This window comes from Psammomys obesus, unplaced genomic scaffold, assembly GCF_907164565.1.
Source record: "Psammomys obesus unplaced genomic scaffold, mPsaObe1.curated_primary_1811, whole genome shotgun sequence".
Classification (NCBI taxonomy): domain Eukaryota; kingdom Metazoa; phylum Chordata; class Mammalia; order Rodentia; family Muridae; genus Psammomys; species Psammomys obesus.
The window spans coordinates 2,749,917-2,772,432 of NW_026585685.1; the positions used below are offsets into that span (position 1 = coordinate 2,749,917).

General features: G+C 50.2%; 1 protein-coding gene across 2 annotated transcripts; it reads right to left on the minus strand.

The window, feature by feature from the left end:
- Positions 1 to 286: 286 nt before the first annotated feature.
- Positions 287 to 20,395, minus strand: Mab21l3 (mab-21 like 3). Of its 2 annotated transcripts, none has more exons than XM_055628303.1 (6): positions 20,147 to 20,395; positions 12,523 to 12,663; positions 8,962 to 9,253; positions 5,404 to 5,582; positions 4,655 to 4,849; positions 287 to 1,896 (listed from the first exon to the last, which is right to left on the minus strand). In XM_055628303.1, the coding sequence occupies exons 1-6, from the start codon at positions 20,393 to 20,395 to the stop codon at positions 1,663 to 1,665; spliced, it is 1,290 nt and encodes a 429-aa protein (XP_055484278.1). In that variant the 3' UTR covers positions 287 to 1,662. The 2 variants fall into 2 exon arrangements, with proteins under 2 accessions (XP_055484278.1, XP_055484287.1); XM_055628312.1 differs by lacking the exon at positions 20,147 to 20,395 and adding an exon at positions 17,120 to 17,301.
- Between the last annotated feature and the right edge of the window lie 2,121 nt (positions 20,396 to 22,516).

Genomic DNA, 22,516 nt, shown 5'->3' on the forward strand with positions numbered 1-22,516 from the left:
CTTGAACTCTCAGAGGCTGCGGTCACTTTTACAAGCCTGGGCTCATCACCTTTCCCTCACAGGCAGGGGGCGCCCCAAGTCCTTTCCCTCCCTGACAGTTTATAAGCAGCTGAGGGCCGCTTCTTCAGTGGTGTTACCACCAGAAGGTGCCCATTCTCCTCTAACTAGTCTCCTACCCATGTTCCCGGGTGGAAGCCACATTAAAGCCATTGGTTTGCACACACGCGCGTACACGCAGACACACAATGTCACACATGCATGAAAAACGTCACAACGAAACCAATAGTTGTGTATAATTAATATATTCTAATAAAAAACTAATTAAAAAAATAGAGCCATCCTGGGCAACTTAGTGAGATCCAGCCTCAAGATAAAAGGGTGAGCGTGGCTCATTGGCAGGGCACATGCCCAGCATGTCAAAGGCCTCAGGCTCAGTCCCCGGCACACAGGTTTCTTCAAAGCCCCCAGTCAGTGGTTTGTGCTTTTAGGAATGTTACTTTGTGAAGCGTATTTGGGGAGAATGCTCAAAATTCACAAAGGATCCCCTGGAGTTGGGAAGCATTAAGAAAATGCCCGAAGAAGCCATGTTCTCTAAGAGCACCTGAAATCCCCAGACAGCGTGAGGATGTGTGAGGCTGTGGGCCTCAGTGCTCTTGGAATGGAGAAGAGCGGGGGCCTCAGTGCCCCTCCTGGTGCTGTCACCACAGCCATCATCTGAAATGTGCTTCAGACCACAAAACGTCTTTCTTCTTGTTGGAGGTATGTGCTGCGCCTTTGATCCCAGAGCACAGTGAGATCAGCTCCTCCACAGCTTCACACAGCCAGCCCCATGCCCACCCATCCCAGCCTGCTGAGGCCACCATTCTGGCCTCTTTTAACTGTCCACTCCTTCGCCCTCAGGATCTTCCTGTGACGCCTTCAAGCAGACTTCCTTCTATGTGTGAAGACCAAGTTTACCGATCTGCTGTTCACTTCCTGTCTTCCCCACGGGAGTCTGTCTTGTTCTTGCCTGTGTTCTCAGTCTAGGGAGGACTTATGTGTCAGTGAGTGAGTGAGTGAACGGATCGAGCTAAGGAAGGCATCCAGATGGGAAGAACACGCAGGTGGGTCTGTGCAGGGCCTCAACACAGAGCTCATTCCGGAAATGGAGGCCTTGACCTTGGCAGAGGGGGCTGTGGCTGGAGTCAGGTGACAGGTGGAATTCCAGCTGCACCCTTCTCTTGCATTCACACTAACCCTCAGGATGACTCCCTACACTTGAGAGGGGAACATCTGAACAGCTCAGGAGCCTGAACTACTGGCCTCTGCTTGGAGGTGGAGGACAGAGTTGTGAAGGGCACCAGCCACCAGGCGGGGCTGTCTGTCAGTGTGTGGCTCCTAGTCCAGCTGGCTGGAGAACTCTCCAGCAGCAGGCTAGCACACATGGCCTGCCCTGAGCCCATCTCCATTCTCCTTGGCAGACAAGAAGAGGCTGAGCAAGGAGAATCAGTCACTTGGGGAGCTGGATGAGCGCTGTACCCAGGAGAGGTAGGAAAGGTATTGAAATGCTTTTGTGGCCTGGCCCCTCTCTGGCATAGAAAGGATCCTGGCAGCCGACAGAGGAACCACCCTGAGAATGAGGTCAAGCAGGAAGAAATGAAGCAAGGGTTCCTTTGGGCCACCTCAGGGCAGAGTGATCTGTGGGTTCTTCAGGAAGAAGGCCACCTTCTGGGCCACAGCATCCAGCTCAGTTGGGTTGGCTGACTGAAGGAGGTTGCTCTTTGGGACAAAATAGTGCTTCAGGAAGTGCTGGCTCACACACCTGTGCAACTTCCGGACCAGTCGCAGGAGCGCTTGATGGAAGACCTGCCAATCCTTGAGGTGGGGGTATTTCTCACAAGTCCAAAAGAGCACGGTCTGTGGAAGAGAGATGATGGGAAGAAGTTGAGTTTTCACGGCTCTGGGAGGAGGAACAAGGTATCTTAGGAAAACTGGATTCACCAGGAACTCATGACCCATTGCCTCAGCTGGGCCTGAGGCTTACCTGGCTGGCTCCTGCCTCCCAGTTATTCTCTCTCCCTTTCCTCTGACACCCTGATCATCAACACTCTCCCAGGGAGTCAAACCCTGCTCCAACCAGAGACCCTCTGCCTCCTGCAAGCCCTCACCTCCCAAGAACCCTACAGGATCGACTCCCCTCTTAGAAGATGGCCTCTTGGCTTGCTCTCCCAGTACAGTCTTCCCCTCTGCAAGTCCAGGCACCCAGCTTAGTTCTGGTCTTAGAACTTCCCTTCATCTACTCCTGTGGGAGTCTTCTGCCATTGATCCTGAATGCTGCTCTCTCAGCCCAAGCTCTCCAAGCATCAAGCTGAAGGCCTTTTCAGCCTTACCCCTTCTCACCTTTCCATGGGTCTGACAGTTGGCCCACACCCTCCCTCTCTAACCAGCTGTCCTCCTGGCCTCCAAGACAGTGCTCTTCCAGGCTTTCTCCTCACACCGCAGCTAATCCTCTTCAATGCACCTGCCCTTGCCTCCTTCCGAGTAAGATGGGGGACTCACACAGGGCAGGTACCTTCTCCAGGCCAGATTCTGCATCTGGCCTCCTTAGGCTCGGGTGTCGGAAAGTTACCTCCGTTTCAACATGCCCAGACTCAACTCATGACCTTGGCCACAAACCTGCTCTGCTTCTCGACCTGCTTATCCAGCCAGCTGCGCCAGACACAACCTGGGGCAGCATCCTCCCTGTCACTCACAGCACAAGTTGCCCATCTTCCTGCTCACTGGTCCCTCAGACCTGCCACTCAGCTTCATCTCCCTCCCCCTGCCCTCCTTACCACCTCTTTGGTAGCCACCTAATCTGTATGTGCCTATTCCAATAATCAGCCAATCTGTCTTTTTTTTTTTTTAAAGTCTCAATCTTCATTGTTTTTTGTCCTTTCACAGATCTTCTCGCTGCTGGTTGACTAAGAACACAAGACAGGGTCTCACTATGTAGGCCTGGCTGGCCTGGAGCCGTATAGACCAGTCTGGCCTCATAATCACAGATATCCTCCTGCTTCTGTTTCCTGAGTGCTGGGCTTAAAGGTGAGCACCACCACAGCTGGCTAAGGATACGATTCTTAACATGCTCTGTGAGGCCTGGTCCCTGCCTTGCTCGCCAGCCTTACAAGAACAATATGGAATCAGCCTAGCCTAGGCGCCACCATCAATGAATGGACAGGGAAAACGGCACAAGATACAATGAAGTGCTGTTCATTGAGGAAGAATGAAGCCCTGTCCTCTACAGCAAATAGCTGGAAGCAAAATGGAAGGACATGTGTTAAGTAAAATGAGCCAGAGACAAACACCACATGTTCCTTCCCACACATGGAACTAAAAGACAAAGCCGATCTGAGTGTGGTACGATAAGGACTAGGGATTGGGGAAGGGTGGGGTGAAGGGGGCACAAAGCAAAGAGAGGTTGGATATGAGTACTGTACCTTGTACACATGGGTAAAAAATGTCACACCAAACTCAATTATATATGCAATTAAGCATGGCAATCAAAAATAATCAATTTTAAAAGGGCGTGTATTTGAGTCCTAGATGAATGAAGAACACTTGCTGATCATCCAGGACCTGAGTTCGGTCCCCACTACCCTGGTCAGTCAGCTCACAAGGCCCGTAACTCCAGCTCCAGGGGATCTGACTCCTCCTGGCTGCCTCAGGCACTTTGACATTCGTGGAACATACTCACACAGACACACTTTGGCAATTAAAAATGATAACATGTTTTTGATATTTGAAAGAGTGGATAATGTCTTCAATTAAAGTGGGAGAGGAGGAGGGAGGGAAGGAGGGGGAGAAGGAGGAAGGGAGGAAAGAGAAAGAAATACCAAAGAATAAAACTGACCCCAATTCTCACCAGATATAAAACCAACTCAAAATGAACTGTAGTGCTAAAATATAAGGCCTGAAACTATGGAACTAAAGAGAGCAAGGGTGTTATCACAGGCAAAGATTTTTCTCTGCCAATGTTGAGTGAGACAGGAGAGGAACTGGCAGACACATGCTGCATACTCCCAGTCACAAGAGCACCAGCACAGTGGGCTCCACAGAAGAGAAGGCAACAGCGATTATGAGGAGTTAGGGAGGGAGGGGAGAAGGGGCAAATGAAGGTTGGATGGAAATACTAAATTCCACAGGAGGAATCTGCTTAAGTGCCTTCCGTCTACAGCAATTCACCCTGCCCTGAATAACTAGAGGAGCTCAATCCGCCCAACAGGAGGATTGGATGCGCATTCTAAGAGAAGGGAATGCTGATCACCCTGGCTTTACATGTGTCTCAAATCCCTACCTACACCTCAAAATATTATGTGGTGCAATGTGTTAAATTTGTACAATGAATCATCCTTAATGTCACATAAAAAAAAAAAAAAAGCAGGGAGTGGGGAAAGGAGGGGGCGGAAGAGGGCAGAAAAGAGAGGTCAGGGAGGGAGCGAAGGAAGCAGAGTTGCTATCACCACCGGCACTGTATGACACACAGCTGGGGTTTTATATGCCCCCACGAGCAGAAATGCATGCCGGGTGGACATCTTTAACACACAGTTCCCACAGCCCTGTCCTGATCCCATCACACACCAGGACCCGCCTAGAGACGGTTGCCCCGACTCCCCCCACCACACCCCGAGCTCACCTGCAAGTGTTGGGTAGTGATGACGGGCCTCCTCCCTGGACACCACACATCCTCCTTCAGCTGCCTCATGACCCGAAAGCACTGCTTGCGGCAGCCCCCGTCCTTATCCAACTGCTCAAACAGCACCTGTTCAGCCTGGGAGAAACTCAGCTGCCAATGGTAGCTGGACCGGGCCACCAGGCTGAACCCAAATGACTGAAAAGGAGAAAACGATTGGGAGAATGAGAAGCACAAGGCCAGCTGACATAGAGAGCCAGAGCCAGGGGGACCCACAGGCCACAGCATGTGGCATGTCTACACGATGGAATATTACTCAACCAATAAAAGAGAATGGAATCCAGTCATTCATAGGAACATGGGTGGAATTAGAATATATAAAGCGCAATAAGCCAGGAAAAGACAACGGGCATACTGAATACTCTCGCTCTGGTGGGGATGTCAAAACATGGAGGCTTCAAGGGCAGCGTGGGAAACCTCGTGAGCATCTTGAGTAGGCTCAGGGAGCAGCAGCAGCTGAGAGCCCTCTACAGCAGCTGCTTTTACCCATGCCAGAGCTCTTAAGGACTTACCAGCCTTCACCTAGGCCATGGGCTTTGCCCCGCCGCCCCCGTGCTCACACCATCACCAGCAGAGTAGGGGACACACAAGGAACAGCAGCTCTACGGAAGCCCCTGCCTCTCGGAAAATGTATGGTTGATAACGCAACTGGCAAAGCTTTATGGAATGAACCCCCGCCTGGTCCCCGCTACCTTGACGCACTCCACCTTCTCTGCGGAAGGCCATCGCTTCAGACACCGAGGCCACTGGGCTTTCTCCGACCAGGCGGTGGGGATCTCCACCGTGGGGGCCAGCTCTAGCTCCACCTGGCCTGCGGACGTCTCCATGGCAAGCCGGACAGCCGTGCGGTTTGCTAGCACACTGACCTTGCCTGGCGGGGAAGAACCAGAGGGACACTTGAGAAGAGAAAGCCTTGCTCTACACAAGCAGCAGGACGAGAATCAGTGAGCAGCCACTCCGGCCAGCAGTTCCACAGACACCACACGTTCAGCCACCGTCACGGTGTTACCGGGAAAACTCACGGAGTCTTCCCTTTTCTCCTCCCTCCTACAAAGCTTTGAAACACGTGTTATTTTAGGGTTCGAATGCATGTGTACGTGCGTTCGTGCGTGCGTGCGTGCATGCGTGCATACATGTGTTGTGGGAGATTGAACCCAGAGCCTCACACAAACTGATCACAATACCGCTGAGCTATAACCCCAGCCCAGCTGCTTCCCATTCTAATTGTAGGTTCTTTTCAGGAGGTTCAACGGAAGTCAGAGAATAAGATGGGACAGGGTCATACTGCTTACTGTGAGGAGGAATCTAGCACTTCTGCGGCCTGCTCCATTCCACCTGGTTCGGCAGGGAAGGCAGGCGAGGGTAAGGACAGAGCTCTTCACTGTGGCGTCAGAATCTTGCTGACGGGTGGCCCTGACCCAGCCTTTCCCGGGGTGCCTTCCAGGGGAGTCCTACTAACCTGCCTTTCATTGGAATCAGTCTCACGGATGGTGTTTGCCTCTACCATCCGCCCTGGGAGCCAGCTTCGCCCAGATGTATTTATTCTCCTAAACCCGCCTGATCATAAACCCCCACAGATCATGTCACAGCTGAGCTGGAAGGGGTCAGGTGGATAGGAGGGATTTTCCAAGCAGGCAGAGAGGAGGAAGTGAGTGTGTGTGGTCTTTCCAGCTCTTGAGCCAGCCTGCCCTCATTGCCAAGGCTCTCCTTTTCAAAACAGCGGATTTCTATTTTATTGGATTATTTTATTTACGTGTGCGCCTGCATGAGCTTAGATGCTCCCTGTGCGTGCAGCAGCCTGCAGAGGCCCGAAGAGAACGCCAGATCCCCTGACAGACCGGATCCTGGGAGCTGAACCCAGGTCCTCTGCAAGAGCAGCAGGTGCTCCTAACCGCAGAGCCATCTCTTCAGCCCCAGCACTTGGGTGGTATTTGTTTGGGGGTTTGTTTGTTTGTGTTTTGGCTTTGTGACAGATAAGGATGAGTGTTTTGACCTAGGTTCTGTCATTCCATTCCTTTCTTCTTAGGGAAAGATGGAAGCTTTTAACTGTGTTTGGCTGTCCGGAGCTATAGAACAGTAGACGGCCCCTTGGCCTGCACCCTACCAGAGAGGCCCTGACGATGCCAGGGTAAGGAAAAATGCTTCAGCTTTGTTCACTGAGAGCTCCTCACTGGACTGGCCCAGCCTGCCTCTCTCATGCCCTCCTTTCACGACTAGACCATCTCCAGGATCCACTGAACTTGGAGCCAGCCTGCCCGGCCCATGGCCTGCTTCTGCAGATGTGGGTGGCCCTAGAGTCTGGCCTCAGCCAGTGGCTTAGTCTGCCTCAGACTTTTCATTCGTAAATAGGTACAGAAAAGAATTCTTTCCATCCCCCCCCCCCCCAGGCTGGCCTTGAAGGATGACCTTGAATTTCTGATTCTCTTCTCTCCACCTCGCAGAGGGCAACGATCAGAGGTGTGCAGTAAAGCATCTGATGTACGCAGCACTGGGGAACCGAATCCCGGTGTTCTGCACGCCAGGCAAATATTCTACCAACTAAGCTGCGCGTGACCCGAGTCTCAGAATTAAATAATCCATACAAACACCTTCTATAATATCCAGGAACTACAACCAGGGCAGAGACTCTCAGAGCTGTTCTGTTCAGACAAGCAAATGTTTACACTGTAATTTTCCCAAGACCAGTTTGCCTGCGCATGTCTCTCTCAGCAGAGGCTGCACATGGCCTGCCAGACAATGACGCTATCATTTACTGGACCAATTTTCTTGAATAGTCAATCAGATTTTTCTTTTTCTTTTTTTTTTTTGGTTCTAGTTGGTTAGTATTTCAAACCTAGGGCAGAGGAAACTCTTGGCTGTATTTCTTTGTGTGTTTGCAAAAGCTTATTTGTTGAATTGCCAAGTGAGCACATCATAAAAATAAATAACGGCTAAATTGCCCTTTAAAAATGAAACCCTGATTTTTGCTCCCAAGAACATGAAAATGCCTGCTTCGCCCAGCCCACTCCACACCCAGCAGGAGCACAATCCTCACACTTCTCATAGCTCTTAATCTTCCAGGCATTTCAATATGTTTTTATTGTTGTTGGGATTCTTGCGTCTTGTTTCAGATTTGTTTTCTTTGTAATCATAATGCTGTGCCTGGCTGTGCGTATGCATGTGCTTGCAGGTATCCATGGGGGCCAGCAGAGGGCAACAGAGCACCGAAGCTAGAGCTGCTAGTATGAGTCACCTTAGGTGGGTGCTATGGATGGAACTCGGGTCTTTTGTAAGTGCATCCATTCCTCTTAACCACTGTGCATCCCTCTGGCCCCAACAGTTTAATTTTGCAAGACAGGATCTCACTGTGTAACCCAGGCTGGACTCAAACTTGTAGTAATCCTCTTGTCTCAGCCTTCCCAGTGCTGGGATTATAGACGTGCACCCCATCACTCCTGATAATCTGCTAGAATTTTAAAGTTTGTTTGTTTGTTTTGTTTTTCAAGACAGGGTTTCTCTGCTTAGCCTTGGCTATCCTGGACTCGCTTTGTAGACCAGGCTGGCCTTGAACTCACAGAGATCTGTCTGGTTCTGCTTCCCAATTTTTAACATTTTAAAAAGTCTACATTTTTTTTCTTTTCCTTTCTTTTCTTTTAACTATTTCTATTTTCCCCAAGATTCCTGTTTTTGTGTCGTTGGTTTATCTTTTCTTTTTGTTTTGTGCTGCCATTGTTTCTGTTGATCAGCTCGTCTTTTTCCTTACTGGTTTATAACTAGTTTCGTAACTAAGGAAATGAGGCAGTTTTTCCACATGTGCACGTGTGTTTATGTGTGTGCATCTGTGTGTACATACATCGATCACCCTGTACTGTGTACTGTGGCTGTACTGTGTACTTCAGTGTTCTGTGTATACTGTACTGTGGCTTCAGTGTTTGCAGTCGTCAAGGTCAGTGGGTCCTATGGCTACACAGCCTCTGCTGTGGTCGCTTGGTGCTTTCCAAGCGTGTGGTCTCCTCAACCTCTGTGCAGTCAGATGCTTGCTGCTGCACAGAAATGTGCTGATAACCAAAGTCCGGGTGTAATTTGCTGCTTTGAATAAGCACGTTGAGGTTTGGGAAGGGCACAAAACCCACAGCCTGAAGTGTGTTTGTCAGGTTGTTAAGTGATTTCAGAGAATGAATCCCTGCCCCGGGGATTTCATTAACATACCCCCCCATCACCACACAGGAAAAGGTGACTGGCTCCCCTCCCACCTCCCTTCATCAGCTCACCTGAAAGGTGGCAGGTTTTCACGGCATTTTCCACCAGCGTCCGGAACACCTGGAGGACTTTGGCTGGCACGATGTCCCCCTCAATGTTCACATCTGCCTGGTGCCACGGCCACAGGGCCTTCACGAACTGCTCAGTCTCTAGCCACTGTTGCAGGCCTTCAGGGTCCCGCAAAGGGCAGGTGAGCTTGGCGCCCTGCAAGTTGTAGTACCGCCAGCGCTGTGCCCGGGCCCCCCTGTACCCCGCAAGGCCTTTCAGGGGGACTGTGATGTGGAACAGGCTGGGGGCCAAAACCTGAGGTCAGAAAAAGAGAGAGAGAGGAGCTGAGTTCACACCCCGGGGGAGGTGATAGGCAGAGGGGTGCCGACCTGTCCAGCCAGGCAGCTCATGTGAACACTCCAACCCTCAGCAATGTGGTGAGGTACGCAGAAAAGAGACCCGGGGTGACTGAGAATTACGTGTCTGTTTTGCCACGAACCCATCTGTGTGGCAGACAGAGTGACTCAAGGAGCTCAGGGGTTTGTGAGGCAACAAGTTAAACACAAAGAAAACCCAGAACTCTGGAGGGACCTGAAGTTTAGCAGAGAAGGAATGGAAGGGAAATAAATCCACTGAGCCCACCACGCAACCCAAATCTCTGGCTGTGCCTGTCGCTTCTCTGAAGCTACACCAAGAGGTAACTTTGATACCACTTCCCGAGCGAGTGACCTAAGGCTCAGAGGGACTCGCAGACCACCCCAGGGACACTGACAGTAAGCACAAGAGCAGGAACTGGGTTCTTGTGCTAGTTTGTTCAGGGGTTCTACTCTTGCCTGGTTCAGGAATGCATGTCTTGGGGTAGCTGAGCGTTCTGGTACAAAAGAGAATGAGACAGAACTTGAAAGTGCCACCCTTTCTTTTCACCTGTCACAGTGACCCAGGTCAGTGTGAATGACTAACCCTTTCAGAAGCGTAATGAAAGCCTGTCTGTGGATAATGTGAGCCATTGAGATGATGAGGGAAAATGGAGGTGAAGCCATCCACTCCCACCCTGCAGGAACCAGTTAAGCAGTGGCCGGGAAGAAAGCCGGCGGCCATGCAATGCAAACGACACTGTAAACCGGTTGGCACTGCGGATCTGTCAGATGGACCCTGAGCTCTGGCTGTGCTCAGACAGCTCACTGGCAGCCTCTTTGTTCATTCTGCTACATCTTCTTTGAAGAGAGTTATTTAAGGTTCAACGGCAGGAAATTTTTGTCCCTGGTCTGGGCAGCGACCAATTCAGCTGCAACTGATCCCCCCTTCACTCTCAGAGAACAGGTGATGGTTTAGATAACGGTACCATGTGACTTCTGGTGTCCAGAGGCTGGGAGGACAAAGGCCTAAACTACAAGTTTCACATGATTTGGACTCACTTGCACATGAGTTCAAGAGTACAGCTGTGGGGCTAGGCAGGTGGCCCTGTCCATACAGTGCTTGCCACACACGCATGGGAACCTGAGTCCCAATCGTCAGCACCCACCAAAAAGTGAGGTGTGTAGTTGCATGCCAGGAATCACAGCGCTGGGGAGGCAGAAACAGGCGGATCTCCACGGCTTGTGACCATCCACCATAAATGAACCACTGAGCTCCAGGCTCAGCGAGAGACCCTGTCTCAACAGGCGAGGTTGACTCTGGCTTCCACAAGGACACTCACACCCACGGAACACATAAACAGGTACACACACATCCACCCCCACCCACGTTCCCCCAACAACGACATCAAGTAAAGACTAAAGCTCCTTGATTTGCCAGTCACACAAATCGTGTGCAATAAATACGCACCAAATTTAGTCCAGGGTATGAATGAAAGCCACTTTACGTGTTTTGTGTTGTGTTGTTTTTTGTTTTGTTTTGTTTTGTTTTGTTTTGTTTTGTTTTGTTTTAAACAGGGTCCTGTATCCCCGGCTGGTGTCAGATTTGACAAAGGTATGTGGTGGTTTGGATGAGAATTTCCCCCAAAGGCTCAGGTATTTCACTCTTGGTCCCCAGCTGATGCCACTGTTCCATTCCGGGAGGTAGTGTGGCCTTGCTGGAGGAAGTGTGCCACTGGGGGCAGGCTCTGAGAGCTCAGACCCTGGCTGCACTTCCAGTTCACCATTTCATGTTTGTGGTTGAAGATGCTTTCGGCTCCGGCTGCCACACCCACTGCCTGCTGCCAGGCCTTACCACCACAACAAGCTCAAAGGGACCATCTCCTCCAGAGGCTGCTCTGGTCGCAGTATCTCATCACGGCAACAGGGAAGCAAAACAGCACTCTAACACATGTCAAAGGGGACCGTGCATGTGTCATGCTCCAGCCTCATGCTCCAGCTACCCTTCCCGAGTGCTGAGATCCTGTGTGCTGGGCCTCATGCGTGCTAGGCAAGCATTTTACCAACTAAGCTGTATCGCCGACCCCACTTCAAAGCCTAATAAGCAGGGCATGATGTTAGTCAGCACAGGATATGTTTTGAGCTGTCGGTCTGGGGAGAGCGATGCAGTGTTGGTGTCTCTAGTCCCGGAGCTATATTTGCCTGATTGAGACTGGCCTGAGAAGGAAGAGGTGGGCAAGTGTTCTAAAGTGATGGGCTCAAAGCTAGTTTTACGAGCTTCCAGCCTTGAATAAGTTTCCTGAAATTGGACTCTGCCAAAAAAAAAAAAAAAAAAAAAATCTACAGGTCTCAGAACCTTGTGAGTGGACCTTGTACCCAGCAGCCCGAGACGCACCGGGCCAGCCTTGGTTCTTGGTACCATGTTCATACTTCATAGGCTGAAAGTGCGCATATTAGATGCTGGAAGAGAAGCAACGAGTAAACACGCTCCTTAGAATCAAGGCTCCCGGTGGGAGAACAGGCCATGGAAAACTAATGCAAGGGGAAAGAAGTTTGTGTACAGAAAGATTGAGACCAAGAATGGTGAAGATCAGAAAGACACAGGAATCTGCCTTCCTGATTCTTGGTGGAGATGAGCCTGCAGCCCTGCCCACGGGCTGGCTGGGCGTCTGTGTGAGATTGCAGCTGACTGTCACACACTGGCCCTGGTAGGTAGACTCCGTGGCATCCCTCAGCACTCAGGGGATACATTCAAAGCACTTCTACAGTCCCTCGAGGCCTCTTGTACCTTCTTCCTTCCCCTCACCTGTACCCCAGAGACTACGGCCTTCAACTGCTTTCCCATCAGTTCCTCCATGACCTCTGCCTAGTTCCTTATCTAGTTATATTTATCAGTTGTGCTTAATAAATGAGCAGGCTCTTAACTGAGCTTTGATCACGAGGCAGCATGCTTCAGAATCAAAGTCTTTGGAATGAGATCCAGCTTTAGAGCCAAATAGGACTCAACCAAGAGCTTTGGTTTCCTCAGCCCTACCTAGCCTCTGTGGTCTAGGGGTGTGGGAGCTCCCATGAGGAAAAGCTTCATGTAAATGGTGTCTGGAAGAGCAGCTGTGGAAACCTGAGGCAGCACAATGTCCTCAGAGAGCTAAGATCCTCTCACACCCAGAGGCCCTCCCATCCAAGGGTTTGGGTGCTTCCTGAAGCTCCTCAGACATCCAGAGCCCTGCTTACCTTAATGCCGTCGTTGTATGTGTCAGAGGCGGCCACCGCTTGGAACCGACTGTCCTGGTGGCTGACTTCTGCCGTCAGGCAGTGGATGACTTTCTGCACCTCCTCCACAGTCTGAGAAATCTGCTGGCGCCTCAGGTCCACCTGGGTGCGAGGAGATCGCAGAACAGTTATTGGGCCTGAGGCACTGGTACAGGTGATAAGGCAAAGGCACAGGTTCAGGGCGAAGATCTTGTCTCCCAGGGCTCCAAAGGTGTTCATTTGCTTTGCTCTGACACTGACCAATGTGACATTTGTTTTCTTCTGAAACAGGTGCAATCCCTCAGTATTTATCCAGGGCTTACTCCTGGGCAGAGGCTGTCCAGCAGCAATTAAAGCAACAGTAAATATGGAAGGGTGGGGTTTGGGGTTGGGAGTATGTCCCATTGTAGCATACACCTGTAATCACAGCACATGGGAGGTAGAGGCAGGAGGATCAGAAATTCAGGACCAGCCTTGGCTCTGTGGTGAGTTCAAGGCCAGCCTGGGTCACATGAGACTCTGTAACAACAGCTCAGTTTCTCTGTTCAGAAACATGTGGTCGTGCATGCCTGTGTAACTGTGCATAGGATTGTTGGGTCATATCAGTTTTTAAAAGTGTCGAAAGGAATAAAGACCAGTGGGTAAGGAGTGTGGCCATTTCGGAGAAAGAGGTCAGCGAAGGCGACATTTGAGTGAGTCGAGAAGATAGGTCTGGAAAGCAGATTCTCAAAACTACTCAAAACAGCCAGATAAGAAAATCCCAAGTGAAAGACTTTCCACCTAAGCTAAGTCATCCACCACTCCAGCCACCCGAGAGCTCCTGCAGAGACAACCCACAGAGAGACAGAACACGATTCGAGAACACACCTATCTGCACAGGTTTCATGGCCCACACAGAGTCCGTCCACTGATAAATATTTAGTTAGCACCAGCTGTATGCGGGGTACAGCTGCATGCTAGGTCACAGCAACAACGCAGACAGACTCGACTATGCACTTACAGCCCTGGAGAAGGCGCCTGAAAGAGAACGCAAGTGTGGGGGCTCCATCATGGGACAGTGTGGGGTGCCGCCTCTGGATAGAAGAGAGGGAACGCCTAATCTGCATGCTGGGATCTCTTTGATAGGTACAACTCCACCTACAAAGCACTGTCTTTGGGAAGCAAACTTGTACTGTTCAATGCCAAACACTACACTGGACAGCAATTACCCGTAGCAATGTATTCACCACGAGTCATGGCGCTGAGGGGCCCTCTTTGAATGGCTGTGCCCTGGGGAGGCTCTGCATCTTCCAGACTGCTACTGGAAGAAACAATGTCATCACAGGAAGTCGGGAAGTTCAGACGTCAAAAATAAAGGAGGGCACTTTTGGAGACCTTTGGTTAAAGGTCCTCATAGATACGGCTTCCCCTACATGGCCGATTCAATTCCATCTGGCCAGTTTTCACTGAACTTGTACTTTTTGCCAGACAGATCGTCAAAGTAAGATAGAGTGAGATGGATTAAAATAGTCACAGTCAAGTGCTGGGAAAGGCAGCCAAAGGCTGCTGGGGGACAGCAAAGGGACATTTGTCTAATCTGGAGGCCAACGGTCCTTCCTGGAGGCAGAAGGTAAGGTTAGAGGGAGTCAGTCAGGGGCCAGGGACCTGTCTGGTTGGCAGAATGAGTGCTTGCACGATGCCCTGGATGCCAGCACCAGAACTCCAGAAACTGGGCATGGTATGCTTACGTATAGTCCCGGTGCTTTGGAAGACGGAGCAGGAAGAGCAGTCTTGGCTTCTCAGAAAGTCCTGGGCTACACGAGACCCTGTCTCAACGTGTGTGTGTGTGTGTGTGTGTGTGTGTAAGGCGGCAGGTGCTGAGAGACCCACAAGTGTCCTTAGAGGTTCCCAAACAGAACAAGATGAGGACCGAATGACCAACTCTTGAGGACAAAAGATCACCACTCCTCAAGAAGCTTGACCACGGAAGCAAACAGATTAGACAAACCAGCAGGGCCAGTGGCAGGCTTTCTCAAACGGACACAGAGACTTAGTTAGGCATGTTTAAACACGGAGAGAAGTATCACTTCTGAAGAAAGAGGCTGCACACTGAGAAGGGATTTCCCAGGAGGAAGGCTCATGCAAATTCCCAGGAACTAACCACCACCTTGCTTCAGAAGGAACTAAGATGGGGAAGACAGGGGAAAGAGAAGGGATGCTGGGAACTGGAGAGATTTCTTGCTTGGAGTCTACTTTCTCCACAGGGTACAAGACAATATGGAAATGGGAAGCTGGAGGGGGATGAGGGACGGCTTAGGTACATGTATGTGTACATGGCGAGGGAATAGGGAGTTGCAGCCATGGCGAGGCTTGCTATGAGGTTGTGGGGTATGGGTGAGCTCAGTTGTAAGACAGTCTGAAGTGGAGGTGCTGGGTCTGGGGTGTGCGAGGCCAGAGTTGGAGGGCTGGGAGCGAGGTGGGGTTTCAGTCACTGGCTTTCCAGCCTGAGGAAAAAATGCTGCCAGTCAGGAAAGTGCCCCAGTCATGGGGCACTGAGCAGGGACTAGTCTGCTAAATGAGTGTGGTGGGGAACATTACACAGGATCGTTACAAGCAGCACAATACAAAGGCCATGCAAGATGTTCTGACTAGGTAGAATACTGTGGTTAGAGCGGCTAAGTTCTCCGAAGGCATGGAGGACCAAGGCTAATAATAGTAATAACTGATAGTCCCAAACTCCACAAATCTTTAAGTTCATGGGTACGGTTCCACAGAACTTGAATGTGAAAAAAACCAATAAACACACACATACATGCATGCACGAAAATGCATGCGCACAGACACACACACACACATTCACATGTGCAAACACACGCTCTTGCATTCCAAAGCTAAGTGTCCTAGCTTTCTATTGCTATGGAGAAAAGCATATATTTAGCTTATACATTCATATTCCAGCATCAGGGAAGGCAAGGCAGGAACTTGAGCAGGGCAGGAACATGGAGACAGAAACTCAAGTGAGACCATATAGGACTGCTGCTTACTGCCTTGCTCTCTGTGGCTTGCTCAGCTGTCTTTCTTATGCAGCCCTGGACCCCCTGCCCTGGAGTGGTGCCACCCACAGTGGGCTGTACCCTCCCACGCCAATCATCAATCAAGAAACTACCGCCACAGGTTTGCCTACAAGCCAAACTGATGGAGGCATTTCCTCGGTCAATGTTCTCTCTCCAAAATGACTCTAAGCTAGGCTGGGCATGGTGGTGGCTTCCACAGCCATGGGAGGCAGAAGCAGGTAGATCTCAGAATCTGAGGCCAGCCTGGTCTACAGAATGAGTTCCACAACAGTCAGGATTACACAGAGTGTCAAAAACCAAACCAAATCAAGCCCAAGCCAAACCAAAACAACCACAACAAAGGCTCGAGCATCTGTCAAGTTGGCAAAAAGACGAACCAGCACACAAAGAAAAGGTCCCACTACAGTATTGATATTACCAGGAAGAGGGCAGAGGGCAAAGCGCCCTGCAAAACAGCCCTCCTTGGAGAAAATTCTCCACTGTGAACTTGACCGCTGGGCAGAGCAAGCTTGAACGCATCCTGGAAGGTGCCTATAATCACTCTGATTATCCAGGTGCTTAGCTCATCATCCTGATGTGTTCTGATCTGCAGCTGTGAAAGTCAGACCAGAGGACTCAGCCATAGGGAAGCTAAGATGACAGATTCTTCTCCGCCACTTCTGACGCCTTGAACTTAGCATCTTAGAATCATGTCACCTTCAGAAATCACCTTACCTGGTGTCTCTGAATAGAGGACCAGAGCAGTGGGTGGCTCTCCCATGTCACACTGGCAGTTAGAAGGAGAACTAGCCCACGAGCACAGGGTTTCCAACGCCATTTTCCAGCACTCTTTACCACACCCTCCAGGACAGGAGTGCTGTGAGTAGAAACTCTCTCTCCCCACTCCTCACCACCCCCTTAGCCTCTTCCTGGACCTAGAAAAGGAGTCAGGGCTCATAGAACATCGAGTCTAAGGCTTCTGTTTTGTGCATGCTACTGACTATTCTTGCATGCCACGAAAACTCCAGGGTAACACAGCAGGTGCCAGACAGTGGTGTGGGCATAGATCAGAGCCTTAGACAGGTCTGTCCCCACAATGCCTAGGCTGCTGAAGCTGGGAGCAGTTTTCATTAGGTGATGCTCTGCCCACTCCCCCCACCAGCAGGTTGTATCCTAAGCCTAGACCCTGGCAACCCCCTGAATTATTGCCCTCACTAATCTTGACTGAGCCCAGAGAGATAGAACAAGAGGACCAGACCTCTGGGTAAGAAAATGCAGAGATGAGGCGGACGGCAGGGAGTGATTTGGGGAAAAGATGGATGCTTTGCCACAGTGCAAGCCTTTCCAAGCCCAGTCCAGAATCCTTTTCCCTTATAGTCTCTCAATTATCAATGAGCCAGCAAAACAGACTCACTGCCAATTGTATTTCAGACAAAGAAAAACTTGAAAATAAATATGGGGTGGGGGGACAGGATAATTGGAGAAAATGGACTGGAGACATAATTCAATCCAAGTTTGATCTTGGGGCTTCTCCAGGTGTAACCTACCTCTTCTGCTGATAAAGTCAACCAAGGAACCAGAAAAGGCCCGGCCTCTCTTTTCAAAGGCTGCATTGTGGGTGTGGCAGAGCCCAGGCAGTCCCAAGCCACACTTAATTACCCAGGCATGGAGGCTGGATGCTCCAAGGTCACCCAGGGCAGCGGATGGGCACGCCACAGCTTTGCCCGGGGCCTCCCACTCCCCAGGTGCGTCTACGTGCCTGCACAGACGTCCCTGTCTCATCCCAGGCTCCCTCCCCTCCTTCCCGGGCTCTGGCTTATTGTTGACACACAAGTCACTTGCTGCTATTAATAGCTCAGGTTTGTGAATAATTTACTTTTTCAAACATAAATTATTGGGAATTCTAGACTGATCCTTGGAACAACAGCATGCTGACTCACAAGTGTTGTAACCCTCTTCCTTGAATTCCATGGAAGGGCACTTAAGCAGCATTTGGGAAAAGCTGTTTGGGGCGTGGCTGCACCCAGAACAGGTGGTCTACATGGATCAGCTGGAAGACAGGGAGGGAAAATGGCTGAGCACTTCCTCCCAGACAACAGAAAGTAAGTTAGGCTTTTAAATCTTGGAATTGCTTTGAGGCCAATGATAGTTTAAACAGAATAAACAGGCACTTTCCTTGTACTCTAGAGGCTCCCGGCTTAGAGAGAGACAGACAGACATTTCGTGACAGGAGCAGAGGAGACAATGGGCTAACTCTCAGGCTGGCTCTGGGAGGAATGCTGGGACCACCTGGTGTTCGTAGCTCCGGGCTCAGCAGCAGCATGGCAGAGCTGGGGTTACTCAATCCTTCCAGGGTACCAGGTACTTTGCAAGAACAGGAGCACCGGAGCCTCCTCTACTGTAGCATTCATGATGTTTCCGTACTATAGATGGGAAAATTGAGACTCAAGAGGCAATTTGCACCAGAGTTATAGGCAGGCCATATTTACTAGCTCAGATTCTGCTTCCCTAAAAGGAAGGGCAGCTGAATACAAAACCCCTGTCAAATAGGGGTGGGGGGTAAACCAGTTTTCCTCCTGTACTTTTCCTGTTCATCTATCAAAACCTATTACATCCTCCAAGCCCTCGTATCCATTCCTTTCTGTGGACCACTTCTCCCATCAGAGCCAAGGCCCTTCCTTTTGCTCTGCAGGTCTCTCCATCACAGCCTGGGGTCTGCCGCAAGCTGCAGTTGGCCCTCTGACTTTACATAGAATGCCCCCTTCCTCCTGGGCATTAAGAACAGACTCTGTGGGTACACCTGGCCATCCCTCGGGCATGCACAGTTTCTTTCCCATTTAACAGACCACACCTCAGCTTTTGAGTTTCCACAAACCGCAGAGCAGGATCTGACATGAAGTAGAGGTTCTGTGTGCGCCTGTGCGATAAAGAGCTTGAACAGAGGAGATACGGCCTCTGGGCCCCAGCAGTTGCGCTGACACCTCAGCACCTTTCCCATACAGCCATGGCACTTTAGCCAAGTCAGTTCATCTCGACAAACCTCTCCCTTCCTCTATAGCAAGGGAGGGTGGTTAATGGCCACAATGAATGTTAGGGCGCACCTCAACCTGTCAGCGCCTCACAGTGTTTTTCCTTATCTTCAGTGGACTCTGATGGCATTTCAGACCATATCTGTGCAAGACACTCTGGGGATATGCAACCAAAAGAATGTGTCTGGGATACCGTTGGTCCCTCTGAAAAGGTAGAAGGAAACGCCAAAGTGTAAGTCAGCGGCCACGGCAGTGCTATGAGTCAGTGCACAACTAATAACCAGTGTCGGCTCCACAGTTCCCAACATGACACAAGTGTTCTATGCCCCAGTGTTAGAGAACCTTTAAACCAACTCTGAGCCAACGACCAACCAACCAAACAAACAAACAAAAGGTAGGCCTAAGGTTTGTTCTTAGGGGGCAGAATTAAAGGCTAACCCACCTTCAAGAAAAAGAGATGAGCAGGGAGGGTGCTCTCAGACTGAAGGCAAGGGCCTGGGGCCTGCTGAACCCTAGCTGAGATACATTCTAGCAAGCACTCAGCCATGATTTCCAGGCCAGACAACAGACTCAAAGGATCTGATTCTTTTTATCCCCACAGGAGACAGAAGTCCAGGTTCCTATGTTTCAAAATGCCTATAAAAGAAAACTTTAGAATATGCTCTAGAGATCAAACAGACCACGAACCCAGGCTGGATTCCACATGAGGAATACCATGTATGATTTCTACTACTGGGAATGCCCAGAGACTAGAGGGTTGAAGGACTGGACAGGTGAAATCACTTGAATGCCAGGCTAAGGAAATTGGAATGTTCTTGTTTTTCTAGAGAACATAGGACCCCAGGAAGATGCCAGGCAACAGCACTTCTGTAGAGGAGGAATGGGAAATCACCTTGTCCACGATTGTTTTTCATACACATAGATTTTCCTTATTCTCCCTTGATGGCTTGGTCTAAAAAGTGTACTCTTGTCTCATTGTGATAAAATCTTTGCTCTGTTTACATAAAAGGCATGAAAGCCAGAGCCCAGTCCCCGCCTCTCAGCTTAAACCGTTTTGTCTAAACATTAACAATATGCCTTAGAAGTTTAGGGTGTAAGTGGAACAATAGAACAGCTTAAATTAAATAATATTTTAGGCAAAAAAAACTTTGTCTTAAGTTCATTTGCTTTCTTTTTTCTTTTGAGGCAATGTCCCATGTAGCCCAGGATACCCTCAACTTCTGATCCTCCTGCCTCCACTTCTCACATGCTGCTGATATCACATGTGTGTGTCATTGTGCCTGTGCCTGGCTACCCATTTCATTTAGACCCACGTTTTATGGAAAAGAAGTCCGAGGCTCTGGTAATTAACTGGCCACACGAGATTCTGTCTCTAGAACCTCAGAGACAAGATCCGACTGTGTAAACCTCCTCAGCAAGCTGAGGGTAGTGGTGCTAGGTTCCCGAGAACCATCTAAGATCTCCAGAAGCGGGGACTTCTTCTGACCAGTGTCTGTGGGGTGGAGAACTAGAGGGTGTGCCCAGGAGAGGCCAGCCCTGGCTCACCTTACTCAGCAGGCAATCGTCTGAGCCTCCCTCTGGAGGAGACTTCATGGCTTCTTGGCCGATCCCCAGGATAGCAGCAACCTTCTGTTTCCTGTCCCGGTGGAGGACAAATCTGGTGGGCAGCTTTCCCAGCAACGTTACTCTCTGGATGAAACTTCTCTGCAGTTGTGAGCACGGACCAGGCACTTGGCCTCTTCTTGAGTGCTCACTGAAGTTTTCCTTTCCAACCTGGGAGACTCCATCTGCCATCTTTCAGGGAATTACAGAAAGATTAAAAAGGAGACTTGGTGAAAATGAATGGGAGCCTGTCTGTGTTACCTGATGTTGGCTTATCCTGTTTTTGTATACTCCTGTCCTGACACCAGGTGCACCTTGGTGCCTACTATCTTTATATCTCTTTGTCCACATCCTGTTGACAGTAAATATCCCTTGCCCTCCACTCCTAAAAAGTCTGCAATTGATTTACTTCCTTACCATAAACAAATAAGAAATTGCAAACAGGCCAGCTGGTTTCTCACCATCATGCCCAGCACAAGCCTTGTCAATCACATGAGGGCCAGGACTGGCATTTAGAAAAGCATGAACTCGCAGAGACACTCCTGTATACAGAGGTATATACAGGCATATGTAGTCTTCCCTCTCTCCCTCTCTCTCTCATACACACACACACACACACACACACACACACACACAGAGTGGAGACATACACACAGAGAAAGCAAAACAACTACGCTCGCGTGTGCGCGCACGCACGCGCGCGGGCGCGCGCGCGCACACACACACACACACATACACAGGCTTACAAACAGGCAGATACATGCAGAGAAAAGTAGGGCAGAGTTCTACCTCTCACCTGCTGACCTTAGAATGTGATTTCCTTCTCCCACTTGAAGGCTGGCGTTCAAAATAAACTCAGTACGAACAGGCCCCTTAAGAGTCTAGGACACATCTAGTTTTACCAGTAAAACTCATCTTAGAAAACAGCTCAGACAGTAAGTTCCCAGTCTGACTGGCTGGAGCTAGTTTTACTACAGGGGGGAATATCCCAGAAGCCTGATATTCCTGAAGCTCTTAAATATCACAGCCTGTGTCACAGTGAGCCATAGGACTGACAGCAAAGCTGGCAGTCAGGCTCACATCTGAGCAAGGCTTCCAGGCAGGCAGCTCCCCAAACCAACCTCCTTGGTGCTCAACCACAGCCAATCCAGCCTTTCCACTCTCTCCTGTGGCCCCATATTTGCATATCCTCCCAGACAGCTTCTGGGGAGAGCCACCTCAGACCCCACCCACCTCAGACCCCGCCCACCTCCTGCCTTATAAGGGCACCTTCACAGGACTCCTTCTGCAAGTTCAAGGTCTTACACGGGTCTGGAAAAGTTGAGGATCCACAAAGATCCTTAGAATCCCCCTGCAAACTGCCTTGATTTTCCATGTTATGCCCTTTTTATGGCACATGATCTCGTATGGTCCAGAATCTTCTTCCTTTGGTTCCCTTTTGTTACCCTGGTCATCATCCCAATCTACCACATCAGTTCTTCACAAATAAAACAAGAAGCAATTCCCCTTAACCTGCCTCTTGGAATTCTCTTTTCGCGTCACTTTCAATGGCACCGAAGTCCCCATTTCCCCCACCTGCTTCTGTTTTTGTCCTTGCTTCTGCTTTTGCTAGAATCATTACCTCAGAGTTTCTGTCCTCTGAGAGACCCTTTCCTGGTAACAGTAAAGTGGTCCTGGGTTTCTGGAATCAACTGTCCCAAACCTTCATATTCTCAGATAACTGAGCTACGGGAGGAACGCAGAGAAGGAAAGGCATCGTGAGCTCAGGGCAGCTGCCTGCAGTTGCATTCCCTGTAGATGCTCATCAGATCTCCGTGTGTTGTGAGAACACAGCTCAGACTCACTGGATGGCCTGGTTCCTAGGAGGTAAGGCTCCATAGCACAGCACTATGGCACAGACACGGGCTCTGGCAGCTCCTATCAGACAGGCTGAGAAAAACAAGCTTTCCTGGCAGATACCGATCTCTAGATAATTGGACAACAGGGCAGCAAAACTCTGTTGAGAAAGAGTGTGCCTGGAGCACTGTGCTAGCATCAACAGGGACCCAGTTAATTCAGGCTTTCCTCCTTCCTCTGGAAACAAAGTTTTCATTCTTCATGACTCATAGCAAGGCAGGTTTGAAAATGGAAGCCAGCTTGAGCTCCAACAGGGCAAGCGAGATGGCTCAGCAGATAGAAGAGTCTGCCACTAAGCCTGAGGAGCTGGGTTAGATTTCTCCTCGCCTCTCAGGTAGAAGGAAAGAGCCAGCTTCCTCAAGCGCACCTACACACACACACACACACACACACACACACACACACACACACACACAC